At 37.8% G+C, this 15,719-nt stretch overlaps 6 protein-coding genes across 6 annotated transcripts; 4 read left to right on the forward strand and 2 right to left on the reverse strand.

Annotated features, from left to right (window-relative positions):
• The first annotated feature begins 97 nt into the window (after positions 1-97).
• LOC105313414 (protein ERGIC-53-like) lies at positions 98-3,195 on the forward strand. Its single transcript, XM_011406838.2, has 12 exons — positions 98-362; positions 819-973; positions 1,075-1,185; positions 1,298-1,359; positions 1,491-1,590; positions 1,649-1,772; positions 1,861-1,919; positions 2,075-2,157; positions 2,212-2,316; positions 2,497-2,631; positions 2,674-2,806; positions 2,850-3,195. The coding sequence occupies exons 1-12, from the start codon at positions 170-172 to the stop codon at positions 3,000-3,002; spliced, it is 1,413 nt and encodes a 470-aa protein (XP_011405140.1). The 5' UTR covers positions 98-169; the 3' UTR covers positions 3,003-3,195.
• Positions 3,044-4,488, reverse strand: LOC105313417 (prefoldin subunit 1-like). Its single transcript, XM_011406847.2, has 4 exons — positions 4,397-4,488; positions 4,184-4,350; positions 3,907-3,991; positions 3,044-3,231 (listed from the first exon to the last, which is right to left on the reverse strand). Exons 1-4 carry the CDS (start codon positions 4,418-4,420, stop codon positions 3,151-3,153), a joined length of 357 nt encoding a protein of 118 aa, XP_011405149.1. The 5' UTR covers positions 4,421-4,488; the 3' UTR covers positions 3,044-3,150.
• Positions 4,456-9,307, forward strand: LOC100632393 (dipeptidyl peptidase 8-like). Its single transcript, XM_003382877.3, has 20 exons — positions 4,456-4,719; positions 4,768-4,941; positions 5,239-5,383; positions 5,659-5,795; positions 5,941-6,022; positions 6,106-6,170; positions 6,252-6,349; positions 6,454-6,601; positions 7,045-7,263; positions 7,485-7,555; positions 7,675-7,768; positions 7,817-7,937; positions 7,994-8,047; positions 8,105-8,202; positions 8,252-8,380; positions 8,421-8,532; positions 8,586-8,635; positions 8,686-8,778; positions 8,829-8,878; positions 8,935-9,307. The coding sequence occupies exons 1-20, from the start codon at positions 4,483-4,485 to the stop codon at positions 9,137-9,139; spliced, it is 2,382 nt and encodes a 793-aa protein (XP_003382925.1). The 5' UTR covers positions 4,456-4,482; the 3' UTR covers positions 9,140-9,307.
• On the reverse strand, positions 9,286-11,741 carry LOC109583013 (uncharacterized). The gene is made up of 4 exons (XM_019998141.1): positions 11,701-11,741; positions 11,526-11,638; positions 10,579-11,468; positions 9,286-10,393 (listed from the first exon to the last, which is right to left on the reverse strand). The coding sequence occupies exons 2-4, from the start codon at positions 11,620-11,622 to the stop codon at positions 9,383-9,385; spliced, it is 1,998 nt and encodes a 665-aa protein (XP_019853700.1). The 5' UTR covers positions 11,623-11,638; positions 11,701-11,741; the 3' UTR covers positions 9,286-9,382.
• Positions 11,742-11,790: 49 nt separating this feature from the next.
• Positions 11,791-13,525, forward strand: LOC100632520 (centrin-3-like). The gene is made up of 4 exons (XM_003382878.3): positions 11,791-11,977; positions 12,898-13,012; positions 13,058-13,249; positions 13,395-13,525. Exons 1-4 carry the CDS (start codon positions 11,825-11,827, stop codon positions 13,433-13,435), a joined length of 501 nt encoding a protein of 166 aa, XP_003382926.1. The 5' UTR covers positions 11,791-11,824; the 3' UTR covers positions 13,436-13,525.
• LOC105313427 (gamma-aminobutyric acid type B receptor subunit 2-like) lies at positions 13,471-15,717 on the forward strand (the record flags this gene model as incomplete). Its single annotated transcript, XM_019996352.1, has 1 exon — positions 13,471-15,717. A coding segment is annotated over exon 1 (2,247 nt), but the record flags the coding sequence as incomplete, so codon positions are not given.
• Positions 15,718-15,719: the final 2 nt, after the last annotated feature.

Below are 15,719 nucleotides of genomic sequence, written 5' to 3' on the forward strand. Positions count from 1 at the left end.
GGTTAACGTGTTTAACAAAGTGCAAATCATTAGTAATTTAGGTAAACAAAAAGGCGCTAGGCGTGGTAGGTGTAGGAGTGGTTCTCAACTTGTTCTAATTAAAGAGCGCGAGGACACTCACGATTTTTCTTTTGTGAGCAGACAACGGGGCTCGCCACCAGTGAATAGAATGGCTCTCAGATCTTTTAGAAATTTATCAATTTTACTATTAATATTCTTCCTCTCTTGTCTGATGGTGAGAGGTGAGAGAGATTTCGAGCTACTGAAGAGATCAAAGCAAAAGTTCATGTTCAAACATAGCTTCAAGCCACCAATGATAGTAAATGCTAAAGGACAGATACCATTCTGGGACCATGGAGGAGGTGGGATTATTTTTTATGTGATGCCAATTATGGGACATGGGGTTAATTTATTGACCTACAGAAAAATTAATATTTAAAATCTGGTGTCCTTTAAGATAGATATGCATGTATATCTAGCATAATATTATTATTATAACGAATGCAAATTTCATTTGGGTAGCCTATTATGGAGTTATTATTGCATTATCATCACTCCCCTTTCATATTACCGGAACTAATTCATATTATCATAATAATTATTACATCTGTCTTTGTTATTTTCTTGAGCAACAGAAGATCTGTGCAGCATGTGAAAAATTGTCAATTTTCACATGGATCCACATTTCAATACACATAACTGCACATAGTCCACATAGCTGCCTATAATTAGCTGTAACTATAAAAACAGTAAATGATTTCTTAACTAGAGCATCATTTATATGCCACCTACTTCATTTGCTTCATATTGTACTCTAGATGCTTTACCAACCGATGAGCAAGTAAGGGTGTGTCCGTCGATCCAGGACAGGAAAGGCTGGGCATGGAACAAATACATGTTTGAGGGCCAGCACTGGACGATTGATACTACATTCAGCATCGCTGGAAGGAACACTTATGGAGCTGATGGAATGGTGGGTTGCTCCTAGATCTAATTATCATTGTGCAGTTGTATTTGAAACAGTGGAGTATAGTAATCTTATATTTATTGTGTTACCCTTCAATGTCCTTGCAGGTGTTTTGGTTTACAACGGAGAGGTATGTCGATGGAGGTAACATGTTTGGAAGCTCACCTGCTTTTCATGGGATGGGTATTGTCATTGATACCTTTGACAATGATCAACAGGTCAATCCTAACCTAAACTATCTTCATCTATTCTACTGCACAGTTCTTTCTTCTTAGCACGCATTTTTATTATCATTATTATTGATTATTATTCTTTCATTATTTATTTTAGGGTGACAGTCCAAAGGTATCTCTCTATGTCAGTAATAAAACACTTGATTATAATCACGGAACGTAAGATAATGTATCCAGTATAATAATAATAATATTAATAATAGTAATAATAATAATAATAATAATGCATTATAGTCACGTGTATGTGTATAATTCTGTGTATTTTTTATTTTTCCTTTCTCTCTTTCTAGTGATGGGTCTAACCAAGAGCTAAGCTTTTGCTTAAGACAAGTTCGTAACCAGCGATATCCAACCAAAATGAAAGTCTTTTATGTTAAGAAAACTCTAGAAGTGAGTCGATGTCCCTTCTCTCTCTCTCCATCACCCACCTCTCGTTGTGTCCCTCCAGGTTTGGTTTCAAGATGCCTCTGACAATAAGTCTGACCATTATAACCTTTGTTTGAGAAATGAAGGAGTATATCTACCTGCCACTGGCTATTTCGGTATATCAGCAGCCACTGGTGGATTATCAGGTTAAACTATGTCACAGCTAGCATTGTTTGTAACTCACCCACCTCCCCCCCTCTCTCTCTCTCCCCCCTCTCTCTCTCCCTTGTGTAGATGATCATGATGTTATGTCATTTGTTGTTCACAGTATTACTATACAGGAACAGGAAAGGGTATGTATACACACACACACACTCTCTCTCTCTCTCAGAGTTTACGTGTACATAATTATGTTGTTGACATGCAGTAATCATAATGCTTGTTGTGCTATGAATATACATTGGCATAATTATGTCTTTTATGAATGTACTTTTTTACTATTTATTAGATGGAGGAAATTGATAAAACTCATGCTGAACGATTACAACAATATGTTAAATTCTCCGAAGATTTTGAGGGCAAACGACAAGAGTAGGCGTAGCTATTATTATGCTGTTATTAACATCATCTCTCTTTCTCTCTCAGTACACTACCCACTAGGACTCAGGAAGATTGGCAAATTCGACTTAATCTCGAGGAAAATGTTAGAATGATTTACGACTTGCAATCGGGGGCATCGCGTGACCTTAAGTATGTGGGAATATTATCATCATCTTTCTCCTTTATCAGACATAGTGTAATTGTTATGAAAATAGTAATAGTAAAGGTTACATGGTACAAGTGTAGTAATATAACAGTATTTAAATTTATTGTAGTACCTATCATCTTTCATTTTTTTTCTTGTTTCTCTCTTTCTATTAATGATATTAGAATACTCATTTCTAAGGTGAACGATCTATCCTTAGTAAGATCAACCAGCACTGGTGGTGCTGCTAACATTGGAATCACTGATGACAAGATGACTGCATTAGAAGGACGATTGAGCCATCACATAAACGAACTAAAGTGAGAGAAAGAGCTTTAAAAAACATTACTTTCTTGTCTTAGGACTCATATTACTAGTGGAGGAGGAGGAGGGGGATTAACTGCTAGTGAACAGCTGCAACCTTTTTATGAGCTGAGAGAAAGCATTAAAGACTTGAAGAAAACGATCGAGACAGCCCAAGAGAACATTCAACAGGTAACTCTCTCCCCCTCCATTGAACAAGTTTTATTTTATACAGGAGATTCGCTCAAGTCCATGTCCTGAAGTAGCCCCACAGTCCTGTCTCTCGGCCGGACTGTTCATTTTCATTATTTTGATACAATCGGCTACTTTCATTGCTTTCTTTGTTATCAAGTACAATCAGGAGAGTAGGGCTAAGAAATTCTTCTAGGAGCACAATGGCATTGTTAATTATTATTATTATTATTTCCATTTACTGCTAGTTGTACATGATAGTCATCTCATTTCATCCTTGTAATTATTATTATTATTATTATTATTATTATTATTATTATATTTGTTATTTTTGTCTTGAAGAATTATTTTCTTTTCTGAGACACAAGCTCCCTGATGCTTGCTTCTGACTGCTTCAAGTTAGTCTCCCACGTCTGCTTCTCTTTCTATAAGAAAGGACATTATTGTTTAGTATACTAGTGCAGGGCTTTCCACAAAGCATGCTAAGTGAGCTAAACAGCATGAGCTTCATGAGCTGACAAGCACTACAATACAGTACATGGCATTTGGAGCAACTTTTAAAATTCATAAAAAATCTAACTTTGATCAGAATCAGCTCAAACTTGATACACAGCATAAGAATATGTATATGTATCAGAAAAAATTATAAAAATCAAAAATTCTTTCCTTGCCATTTTTCGTGAAATTTGGCCCGTTACCCTGTACTATAGTACAGGAACTTTGGCCGGATTTTTGAGCAACTTAAAAAAATTGTAAAAAATCCAACTTTAATCAGAATCAGCTCAAACCTTCTACACAACATAAAAACATGTTCACATATCAAAAAATGTAATAATAATGAAGAATTCTCTACTTGTAATTTTTGTCAAAATACCCTGTACTATGTACAGAGTCTAATTATAGGCCTAATTTTTGAGCAACTTGACAATCCACTGGCAGAAAGCTGCATGAGCACTATCTCTTCAACTATAGGATTGTGATTTCATGATGAGTAGCATATTAATCTAAATACAGAGAATTTGGCATTTCAAATTATTAATGAGGGGTCACTCAAATTTATCGTCCCCCCTTTTCATAGAGAGATAGAGCTAATCTGATACCTCTAATTGCTTAATCTTTTGCTGTGCTTCCTCTTGGTTGGTTTTCATGTGCTCCTTCACCTCAGCAGCTGCTGTAAGAACAAACCTGGTCATACAAAACATAACAATAATAATAATAATAATAATAATAATAATAATAACATGTACATACATATTAATATTTATATTGTAAAACTGCATAATGTAATGAGATTGCATTTCAAAGCCCCAAGCGGCTGATATTACACTCCAAACATACACACGTATAATAATAATAATAATAATAAAATGTATTTACAATCTTCCAATGCTCTCATATAGTCTTGTTCCTTCGGGTAGAGATACTATGACTCTCTCTGTCAGTTGTGAGCTCCTTGCTGTTGATTTATGGTCCTCTATCTGCTGCTGGATTCTGGTCACATTAGCATTTGTTTCTATCATTTTCGTATGATGTTCAGAGAATGCCTTTTAAAGAAAAGAAACAAATAAAAAGATGTGAAGAATAACTTACTTTGGTTAGCTCTGGATCCGCCATTTTGAATCATTAAAGGTTAAATATTAATTGGGGCGTGTTTTGTTATCAGTTGTTGGGTTCTAATGGCTGCATTGAACTGGATTACTACCTCGATTACTGCATCAAAGGACAGCTTCAAGTCCTGCCTGCAGGCCTGCTCTGAGGCTAAACTTGAATGCAGCAGGTTCTTTTCCTACAAGCCTCGGGAATTTTCCTTTAGATCAAAGGGTAAAGAGGTTATTTTCCTTGCCCCAGTTGAAAATATTGGCAACAATGTTTTCTCTGTGAGTGCTGATGATGACACTCTTACTAGGAAGAAGGTAGCAGAAAATAACAAACAGATGATATTGTTCTCTCCCTCTCTCTAGTTGTGTAGTCCTGAAGGCAGGCACGCTTTGACGCGCTCAGAGCAGCTACTGAGAGAGAGAATGAGGGCCTCTGGTTCTGGCATAACTGATTACAAATACATCCCAGATATTGACTCCATATTGGTCAACACTGGGACTGCCTGCAGTCTCTTCTCTTGTCAGGATGACAAGCAGGTAGTGGGGGCATTTATAAGTAGCAATATATATGATTATTTTCCTAAGCCTCTTATTTGTCATTTTGTGTATACTTCCAGCCATCTGCATCCATGCATATTTCTCTAAGCACTATCTTAGGCTGGGTTTACACAGTAACACATCTCATCGAATTTTATCACATTTTCTTTCGATTTGTGTAAACTGAAGCATTAAAACTGTAAACTGGCACGAAACGATCGGAACGCAGCGGTCTCCCTTTGCTGTGTAAACTCAGCCTTAATATTATATTTGTTTTTCTACCTATGCCTGCGTCAGGTTAAGAGTTTCCCATCACTTGCTGGTGCTTTGGATTACAAGTTATGTCCAGGGAATAGCGATATACTGGCATGTTCATACGAAGGGGACTTATGGTTACTGACCACGTACAGCAACGAGCCAATTCAAATTACTAATACTAAAGGTAGGATCTCACCCTATCTATTTTCCTCCTCCTCCTCCTCCTCATCATCATCATCATCATAATCATCATTATTATTGTTATTAGTATTGTTATTAGTATTGTTATTATTATTATTATTATTATTATTATTATTATTATTATTATTATTATGAAGACAAAGGCAATAGGAAGGACAAAAGAGAGAGACAAAAAGGGAATTCCACAAAGAAAACAAAAACCCAAAAAGATTATTATTAATAATTATATCCTTATTAATATTAATATTTTATTTTTAGCATTGCGTCCTCAGAGGAAAGTAATGGCTGGGCAGTCTAGTTTCATCCTTCAGGAAGAGTTTGACAGATACACTGGTTACTGGTGGGACCCAACCTCTGGCAAAGACTTTGGGAAATATAGGATCCTTTATGAAGAGGTCAGGACTACTTAATTGAAATGAGTTTGATTTGAGCTTGTGAGATTGATAGACTATTATAGCATGGTTGTTGTTGTTATTATTTATTATTATTATTATTATTATTACTGCTACTACTACATCATTATCAATGTTATTAATTTAGGTTGATGAAACTGATGTTGAAGTATTGCACACTTTTAATCCTAGCAGTCAAGAAATTGAAGACTATTCCTATCCTAGGCCAGGTAAAACATTACTTAAAAGACTGATGTACCTTAAGTGCTCTAATGCCATTAATTTTATGATAATTATTATCTTTCTCATGCAGGGAAAAAAAATGCAGTTGCTGTTTTGAAATGCCTTGAGATAACATTGGATTCTGGAAGTGCAAAAGTGTGTATACACTGATAACAAGAGTAGATGCTGATAATTATAAGCTATTGCTTCCTCTCTCTTTCTCTCCCTCTCTTGCAGTTTTCTTTTGAGACTCTTGTTTTGGCCAGTAGTATTTCTGCATATCTCTCAAAGTGGGAGTATTTTACAAGACTTGGTTGGCTTTCCAATGGGAAAAAGTTTGTCTAGCTTTTATTCTTCTGCATATAATCATTTCATGAATACATGTTCAAGCACTTTCATTATTTCATAACTTGTTGCTATTGCTCCTTTCTCTTCTCAGTATTTGGGTCCAAGTGTTGGATAGGGTCCAGCATCATTTGCAGGTTTTACTCATCTCAGCTGATTCTTTTGTCAAGGAAGGAGAGGGTAAGACTGTCTTCTCTCCTTTCATTCTCTGGAAAGAAGAAAATCCTTATTACTGGATCAGTGTAAGTATTATCATTATCTGTTATTTTTGGCACAATGAACTCTACATGTACGTAGCAGAGGGTATTTTGTCAAAAATTGCAAGAAAAGAATTCTAAATTATAATAGTTTCTTCTGATGCATAATTGCATGTACATGTACTTATAAAAATTTGACTTTTTTATTAATAAAAAGTTTACCAAATTTTAATGTACTTGTAATAAAAATTTAGACGATTTTCATTGTTTTTAAAATGGTCATAACTCAAAAAAAATAATATTTGCCGGAATCAGCTCAAACTTTCTACATAGCATAAGGACATCAACGTGTATCAGAAAATATGATAAAAATTTGGGGTAATTTTGGAGCCATTTTTCGGAAAATATCATAGGCTATATACACATAGTTTTTATATACTCTTGGTATAACTGACTCTTATCATTGCACTAATTATCATTACTAATAGATCAAGAATTCATCTTGTTTCGAGTTTTTCCCAACTGATGATGAATCGGCCATTAAACTACTGATAACATCAGAGAAAGAAGGATACCCTCATTTGGTCCAATTGAAGTGCACTCTGCCATCACCTCGTGAAGTTACATCAATTAAAGCAGAGCCAATCTTAGTTGAAAAGACAGTGGAACATGTGACATGTGGCAACTGGAACGTAATGGAGAGTGAAGTAAGTAATGCTAGCATGTACATGCATTGTATTGTAGCAAAAAAATTGAGATTGTGACAATTTGGTGAATAGATTTGGAAGCAAAACTTTGAACACAGCTTGACTGCTAAAATTTGGCAAATGGAGCTAAATTTGTCATATTTATATACCAGAATTTTATTCTTATACCAAGTTTCTAGCTATGATAGTATGATAATTACGTTTATTGTACGCTTACACAGGTGTGGCTTGATGATAAGGAGAACGTCGTCTTCTTTGAGGGAAACAAATCATCATGCCTTGAAAAACATTTGTAAGTACTGTGAATTCTATTTCCGTGTGTGTATTAGAACCTTTTGTCTCTTACTGATAAAAGACTAAGAGACATGAGTGTGCTTTGATATGTTTTATTTATGATGCTACATATTGCAGGTATGCTGTTGATATGACTAATGGAGCCCTCCCGTGCTCTGATCCTGTACAACTGACCCCCTCCAATTATTATCACGACATATCACTCTCTATTGTAAGATATGAGGCACTGATACTCCTCATGTTATCATGTTACTAATAGGATAATAAATTGTTTGTGAGTTGCTATTCAAACAGGACGACACCACCTGCTGTTGCAGTCTACTCTTACTCTATCAAGCCTTTCGGGTCACAGCTTCTCTTTCACTTGTCTGACTCCGTTGGTATGTGATCTGTTTGACATTATTAAGAGTCCAATATTGGTCTTTCTTTTTTTTAGAATTGCCACTGGATTTCAATCCTCCTATCAGTTTCACTGCCACTGCTAGTTCAGGTACATGTATATGTACTGCGTGTACTCATTCGTGTTTTTTTCTTTCTTGTTGCCAAGGTGAGACACTTCACGGAGTTGTCTATCGTCCCACTAAATATCAAGAAGGTAAGAGGTATCCAACTGTTCTCTACGTCTATGGAGGGCCTGAATTTCAAGTATGTGTACGCATTAGATGTACGCATGTACTAGATACTGACCTTTTAGGTTGTTAAAAATGATTTCTCACGTTTCCTGATGAAAGTGAACCAATGGACGACCTGTGGGTTTTCAGTTGTCATGATTGATAACAGAGGCTCCTCCAACAGGGGAAAGAAATTTGAATCCCACATTCAAGTAAGAAAAAAAATTACCAAACATTGATTCTCTCTTGTAGTATCAAATGGGCTCCGTTGAGATTGAGGATCAGGTGGTCGGACTTGCAGCAGCTGTTAAAGCAGCTCCATGTGTTGATGCAGAACGTGTTGCAATATTGGGATGGTCTTATGGTAAGTCATTTAACAATATTATACTAAAATTAACAAATCCATTTCTTTTTTAGGTGGATACATGGCTCTTCATGGCATTGCTAAGAGGCCTGACATTTTCAAAGTAAAATTAACTTTAAAAAATAATTATTATTCTAGTTAATTAACCATCAGGTGGCCGTTTCCGGTGCACCAGTGACTGACTACAGGTGGTATGATACCGGATACACTGAGCGATATTTAGGAGTACCTCCACTTTCAGACAGGGTATACAATTTCCCTCTGTCTCACCTCCATTGTTTAAATTATTCCTATAGGCTTATGAAGTCAGTTCTGTTGTTAATTTGGCATCAAAATTCCCAGACAAGTAATAGAAATATCCTCTCTCTCTCTTTTTTAATGATAGTATTTTTATGCATGCAGGCCTGGGAAGGTACTCATCATACATGGAATGAATGATGAGAATGTGCTGTATACTCATACCTCATTGCTCATTGATGCCCTCATTCGAGCTGGCAAGCCTTATCAAATACAAATGTATAATGGGGAGAGGCACGGGATCAGGAATCCTACAAGTGCTCTTCACTGTGATGCAGCCATCCTTCAATTTTTGCTGGCTAATCTTTAGATGAAGCATAGGAGAACTATTAGCCATTAGTATTAACCATTAGCCGTTATTATAGTCATTATTATTAGCCCTTATTATCATTATTAGTGTGTAGTGTCTAGAGGACATTTTTAATATTTTTCTTTTTAGTTATTATTTTTTCAATGTTTACAATAGAGACAGACTCAACTTTCTGACATATCAAAAACAGACCAAGCATCTGTGTATGTAGAATGTTTATTTATTTTGAGTTTAACACAGTCTTTATTGAGATTTGCTGCTCCTTTGTTCATTCATCTTGTTATTCATGACGGCTAATGCTCGTACGAGACGTGAAGAGTCGCACGTCGCAAGAAAGTCGGCTTTAAGCACCGTCTCCAAAGCAAGGAGATCCTGAGCGTCTTGTTGAGCAATTTGAGCTATCGTCTTTCCCTTGAGAAACAGCAAGTGATTCTCAATGTCGGTTTTTGGCAGCGAGCACTCCAGCCAAGAGTGTGGTAGCCATAGCATCGATTGTGTCAATAGCAAAGCGTCGCCTAGCCCAAGTCGTTTCAAAGGATCCCTAGACAAAAGAAGGTAGGTGAGTGTTTCTAAATATACAGAGACTTTGATTTCATTTGATATCGATGGAAGGTCATCGTGGGTGTATGTCTTGTACACTAGTTGTGGGTCTTTGTCGAATGGTGACGTCCCTGTCATTAGCTCGTGAATGAGGCACCCTACTGCAAAGCTATCTGTGTGGGAATAGTCCAACGTGTTGACATTAGATGGGGTATCAACAATCTCTGGAGGAAGGTGAGACTCTACTCCTCCAAGCCACGATAGCTCGTCGTAAGCAAACACAAAAGTTGTAGCCGATATAGGTCCTGGACGATGAAGAGCATACGTGAAATTCTTTAGTTTTATTATGCAGTGGTCTGCAGATGATCTATAAGTCCAAGCAAGGAGGGACTCTATTCCAATGTCACGATGAACTATCCCATTATTGTACAGGTAGTTTAGACCACGGAGGACTTGGACTAGTATTAAGAGAACTGCTTGCATGTACTCCTCCTCACTGAGCGATTTGTTCCACAAAGGTAGGATCTTTTCCAGTGGGACTTTATCAGGAAGACATGAAGTGTCCCGTACAACATACTCTTTGGCATCTGGCAGGAACTCAATGTAATCCACTGGGGCTTGCTGTAGAGTCCCACGAGGTAGAGAAAGGTTTAAGTGTGGCGTTAGAGTCTTTGCTATGCTCAGTTCGGTTCTGTGTCTATCTCGATCCAAAGGCTATAGTGGGTGAATGGATAAAAGAATAGTCAAAACTCTATTATTGTCTGCTAGTGTGTGCATGTTTTCATAGCAACTTAAATAATATTTATTATTTCTGTGAGAGGCACTGCTTAATTATGAAATTTACATAAAATAATAATGATTATAGCTCCATTTGTATGCATGGTTTCAAGAGCATTTACCTCTAATGAAATTGGTTGCATATGAAAGTAGAGTTGATGCTTGTTTTTGAGATCCACACTGTCAGTTATATCAGACCAGTTCATGTCTTGAAGGTGCTGATCTGTTGAGGTCAACTCTTCAAAATGTCTTGATGCAATGTTTCCTAGAGTATCATCAAACAATTCCTGGAACTGGTGCAGCAATGAGAGTGAAGCTATTGCTACATCAGAACTGATTGTTGCAGTGATACTGCTTCTCATTGTCCCACTTGGTGAATTTTGCTGCGAGAATCTGTGGAGAGGCTCGTAATCACTGCAAGCTGTTTTGGCTCCGATTGCAACTTCATCAAAACTCATGTAAGTGCTCTGTGTTCGCGGTGGCTTACATGGTGGGCTCTTCTCCTTGCTCTTGGAGACATCATTAAGAGGAATGAATACACTTGAGTTGTGCACCTCTTCCTCTGCATCAGTTATCAATGGTGTTGGTACGCTGGAGGAGCGGCTCATTCTATTTCCAGTGGTCAGTGTATTCTTCTTTGCTCTTCCACCATATGCATGTCCTGGTGATCGAGTTACCGGAGGAGGTGGTGCTTTTCTTTTTGGCACTATGCTTTTCCTCTCCTTCCTCTCTCTCCTCTGGAGTGCAAGAGGTGCCTCAATTCGTCTCTTTGTTGCATCGTAGAGGAACACAGTACCACAGGAACCCACTCGGGGTCTTAAAAAATGATCCTGAGATTGTATTTGCTTTAAAGTTTCATGAAGGTCGACCACAGCATACGGTTTGACAACTCCAACTTGCTTACTGTCAACTGTCTGAGATCTAGCAGGAGGCAAAGGAGAGAGGCTAATGTCACGGAGCATGTCTGAAGGAGGCTCTGAAAGTTGTCTTCTTCCTCTAAGTGCTGAGGTACCTGCATGGAATTGTTTTAAAAAGGATAAATGAATGTTTCATGCTCAATAATCCTCACATATTGTGGCAGCTCTTGGGATAGCAAATTCCTCTGGGCTGGAGTCGCCCTCATCATGGCCGATAGCTTGAAGGGTTCTAGTGGAGGACTTGTTCATGTGCTTTGTCTTTGGTCTGCAGCAATAGGAACATATTGTGGGCCTCCAAAAGTTAGGCCTAAATTGGCTACAACTAACCCTGTTCGGACTTGAGGACATCATCAAAATGTGAATTGATAACAAAAGCTTTCTCTTGTTGTTTATATTCGCGGACAAAAGCGCCAAAATAGGCGTGGTTCTTCATTATGGTCACGCCCACAATATGGAACCCCCTCAGCAGCAAACTCACTCAAGAATCCGTCCTCACGGCAGAAGAAAGAAGGAGCTTACAGAAGAGCAGCAGCAAGAAATCAGGGAGGCATTCAACTTGTTTGACACTGATAATGACGATGCTATTGACTACCACGAGTTAAAGGTAGGTGACTGAGGTGAGATTGTGAATTTGCACCTTGCATTAAAAACCGCCCAATATTTTTAAAAACTTATGCTCAGAATCAACTTAATCTTTGCATGGAAGTAACTAGTCCTTGGTTGTTATAGTCAGTTGTTTAGAATCTACTTTTTTGATGAATTAGCATGGAGTGAATCTTATTTATGTTTTTTTAATTTTTCATTTACTGTCATACAGGGTCTCGGGCCAAATTTTGGCAAAAATTACAAGAAGAGAATTCTTCCCTTTTATAATTTTTTCTGGTGCATATACATGTTCTTATGTTGTGTAGAAAGTTTGAGCTGATTCTGATCAAAATTAGATTTTTTAATGAATTTTTAAAGTTGCTCCAAAATCGGGCCGAAGTCCCTGTACTATTATAGTACAGGGTCTCAGACCAAATTTCACCAAAAATGACTAGGTAAGAATTTTCGATTTTTATAATTTTTTCTGATGCATATACATGTTTTTATGTTGTGTAGAAAGTTTGAGCTGATTCCAATCAAAATTGGATTTTTTATGAATTTTTAAAAGTTGCTCCAAACTCTGTTCTCATACTATATATAGTAAGCTAAGCTTATACTCTTTGTTGTGGCAATTCCTGTGATAACTTTTGTGTGATTTTATCTTTTATGAGTAAGAATAATTGGTTTCCTTTTTATGGCTGCTATTATGATACCTGATAGATCTCTTGTTATTGCCATGGAAACATTCTAAATGTCTTGAATGCAATAATTAACGGCTGTTTATTTTTGTAATTAAAAACACCGACCAATGCAGTCTTTTATGACATAACATTAAGAAATGTTTATGCCTTGTTAGCTAGCTATTTTGCTATTTCATCTGCCGAATAACAAGTACAAATTTGCATGACAATGAATTGATCCTTTCTTTCTTTTCCAAAGGTTGCCATACGAGCATTAGGGTTTGAAGTGAAAAAGACAGAAGTACAGAAAATAATTAAAGACTATGACAGAAACGATCAAGGCAAAATCACTTATCAAGATTTTTATGATATAAGTACGACCATATGACACTTTGAAATGAGTTTAATGGTCTTTTTAGTGTCCGAGTGGGTCTCTCAAAGGGATCCTGTTGAGGAAACCCTCAAAGCCTTTAAGCTTTTCGATGATGACGAGTCGGGGAAAATAAGTTTAAGGAACCTTCGCAGGGTTGCTCGAGAATTAGGAGAGAACATGTCAGAAGATGAGCTACGGGCAATGATTGATGAATTTGACACCGACAAAGATGGAGAAAGTTAGTTTTTTGGGATTGTGTGTGGTTGTGTACATGAAAGTCAGTTATGTCTCGACGATGTTGTCGCAAGGATTTGTTAATGTGTTTACCGTTTGTAGATGTACAAGTGATTGTTGTGACATTTCCTTTGTATTGTTATTTGTAGTATCAAAAGAGGAATTCATGGCTATCATGCTTGGAGAATGAACTCAATATTAATGATGAACTTTTGAATTTAATCCATGTCTATCAGATTTATCAATATTATAAGTTATAATGTCATATCCTGGAACTGTACAAAATTTAATAAATCATGTTTTAAAGCACGCGCCGTGTCCATTCCATTTTTCCCTACTGAGTTCAAGTGGTTAATGATGTCCCCTGGCTTGTACCTTCTTACTGTGGTTATTATAGGTCCTGTCCTAGCCTCAGCTAGTTACAATAATGTCAGCAAGGATCAAGTTATCATCGCTGGTCTCTTTGCGTATAATCTTAGCGAGGTTGCCCCGGACAGGCTGCACATGGATAGGACCGCCAACGGTTCTGTTGTAGAACTGGCTGTTAACATGGCCCTCTCTGAGTATAATGAGAGTCCTTTTTCTCAACTCAGGCTCACTCTGTGGCCTTACAGCACAGAATGTGACCCTGCTAGAGCAGTCTGGAGCCTCACTGACGCCCTACGGAGGACTGATCGCTCCGAACCTCTTGTAATCCTGGGCCCTCCTTGCGAGGACTCGACGAACGAGCTAGTCAGACTTACCTCTAGTTCAACTAACATCTTAACTGTCTCCTATGCTTCCACTACACCACAACTCAACAACGCTACTATTTTCAGGAATTTTTTTCGGACTGTTCCCTCTTTTACTAACCTCAATGATGCACTTATTAACCTTCTTGGTTATTTCAGCTGGGAGAATGTCTGCCTCATTCTCGAGTCCCATCCTTACTACAATACAGCAGCAGAGGCTCTGAGTGCAATGAACCTCACAATTGTCGAGTCCATACCTCCTGCTCTCCTCCAGTACATCACAACGAATAGCTACTGTCACATATTTTTAGTTTATTCTCAGCCCGAGTATCTACCGAATATCCTCTGCCAGGCATACAACAACAGACTCATTGGTCAGTACTATCAATGGATATTCGTGGGAAACACTGAGATCAGTGATTTGACAGCAGAGGTGGATAGCATCAACTGCTCTTCGCAAGAGCTTCTCACTGCTGCTCAATCTTCTTTTGTTATTGGTTTTGATGATGACGCTAATAATGATGACCCCTTGGTCGGTATTAGTAGAAGCAAATTTAACAATTCTCTGTTGAACGTGTCTGGGGTAAGTGCTACCAGTAATGATCTTTCTGTAGCTGCTTCTGCTTACGATGCAATGTGGGCCATTGCAATATCACTTAATAATTCTGTAAACAGGCTCAAGGAAAGAAACCAAACCATTAACGATTATCTACCACTGGCAAACAAAGACGTTTCTGCTACTCTCTTTAATGAATTTCAATCAGTTAACTTCCGTGGAGTGTCTACCATGGTAAACTTTACTACCATGACACACAATACGCTAAAGCCAATCAAAATATCCCAAGTGCATCAGAATTCATTAGTAGCTATTGGACTATACAAAACTGATACCAAACTGAACATGGATTATTTCGGTCATCAGGTACAATGGATTGGAGATGGGCCACCTCGAGACAGTCCAGTGTTTATTAATGAGAGTGTCCCACTGTGGGCTCAGATAATCATGTTTACCGTAAGTGGAATAGGAGCTCTTGTTCTCTCTTTCTTTCTTGTCATCAATTTGTGTTTCAGAGAAAAGAAAGTTATAAAAGCATCAAGTCCACACATTAACACTTTGATTCTTGTCGGTTGTCTCCTGGGGATTCTCTCAGTTTCCGTCTACACGCTCTCGTCTATTGAGAGCATAGTGACCGACATTCGCTCCATTTTCTGCAATTCAACACTCTGGCTAGTAAATATAATGTTTACTCTATCATTTGGTGCTCTCCTTGCCAAAACATGGCGTGTCGGTGCAGTTTTTCGTAACCCATGGTCAAAGAGACGCATATACAAAGACTATGTATTATTTTTGATAGTCCTCGTGCTGCTCGCTGTTGACGTCCTCATACTGACAGTATGGATGCTAACTTCTCCTCTGTACATCTCGGTGAGGATGATACAGAGTCCTAGTGCTATTACGGAGCTCTCGTTTTGCAGTCTCTCGGGAGAGGGGGTTTTCTTTGGCATATTGCTAATGGTGTACAAGTCCTTCCTGTTATTACTTGGCTGTTTTCTTGCCACCCAAACTAGAGGAATCAAAGCAACACTTTTCAATGACTCAAGGTTCATAGCCATAGCTATATACATAGTGTTTCTTATAGTAATCATTGGCCTACCGATGGCCATATTCTTCCTGCTAGGCCGGTACATTTTGCTTAGTTTCTTTGCTATAACTCTGACCATCACTGGGCTATCCTTCACCAT

Source organism: Amphimedon queenslandica, unplaced genomic scaffold, assembly GCF_000090795.2.
Source record: "Amphimedon queenslandica unplaced genomic scaffold, v1.1 AMPQUscaffold_13519, whole genome shotgun sequence".
In the NCBI taxonomy this organism is placed as follows: domain Eukaryota; kingdom Metazoa; phylum Porifera; class Demospongiae; order Haplosclerida; family Niphatidae; genus Amphimedon; species Amphimedon queenslandica.

Excerpts from the sequence above, each read along its gene's own strand:
- LOC100632520 (XM_003382878.3), top strand. The coding sequence starts at position 11,825 with ATGGAACCCCCTCAGCAGCAAACTCACTCAAGAATCCGTCCTCACGGC. Across the intron at positions 11,978-12,897 it reads TTGACTACCACGAGTTAAAG|GTTGCCATACGAGCATTAGG; the intron begins GTAGGTGACTGA and ends TCTTTTCCAAAG. Across the intron at positions 13,013-13,057 it reads TCAAGATTTTTATGATATAA|TGTCCGAGTGGGTCTCTCAA; the intron begins GTACGACCATAT and ends TGGTCTTTTTAG.
- LOC105313417 (XM_011406847.2), bottom strand. The coding sequence starts at position 4,420 with ATGGCGGATCCAGAGCTAACCAAA. Across the intron at positions 3,992-4,183 it reads TATGAGAGCATTGGAAGATT|GTTTGTTCTTACAGCAGCTG; the intron begins GTAAATACATTT and ends TTGTATGACCAG. Across the intron at positions 3,232-3,906 it reads AAAAGATTAAGCAATTAGAG|AAAGAGAAGCAGACGTGGGA; the intron begins GTATCAGATTAG and ends CCTTTCTTATAG.
- LOC109583013 (XM_019998141.1), bottom strand. The coding sequence starts at position 11,622 with ATGAACAAGTCCTCCACTAGAACCCTTCAAGCTATCGGCCATGATGAG. Across the intron at positions 11,469-11,525 it reads CCCAAGAGCTGCCACAATAT|GTACCTCAGCACTTAGAGGA; the intron begins GTGAGGATTATT and ends AATTCCATGCAG. Across the intron at positions 10,394-10,578 it reads TGCAACCAATTTCATTAGAG|CCTTTGGATCGAGATAGACA; the intron begins GTAAATGCTCTT and ends CACCCACTATAG.
- LOC100632393 (XM_003382877.3), top strand. The coding sequence starts at position 4,483 with ATGGCTGCATTGAACTGGATTACTACCTCGATTACTGCATCAAAGGAC. Across the intron at positions 6,171-6,251 it reads TGGATTCTGGAAGTGCAAAA|TTTTCTTTTGAGACTCTTGT; the intron begins GTGTGTATACAC and ends CCTCTCTTGCAG. Across the intron at positions 7,769-7,816 it reads ACGACATATCACTCTCTATT|GATAATAAATTGTTTGTGAG; the intron begins GTAAGATATGAG and ends TGTTACTAATAG.
- LOC105313414 (XM_011406838.2), top strand. The coding sequence starts at position 170 with ATGGCTCTCAGATCTTTTAGAAATTTATCAATTTTACTATTAATATTC. Across the intron at positions 974-1,074 it reads CTTATGGAGCTGATGGAATG|GTGTTTTGGTTTACAACGGA; the intron begins GTGGGTTGCTCC and ends ATGTCCTTGCAG. Across the intron at positions 1,591-1,648 it reads ATGTTAAGAAAACTCTAGAA|GTTTGGTTTCAAGATGCCTC; the intron begins GTGAGTCGATGT and ends GTGTCCCTCCAG.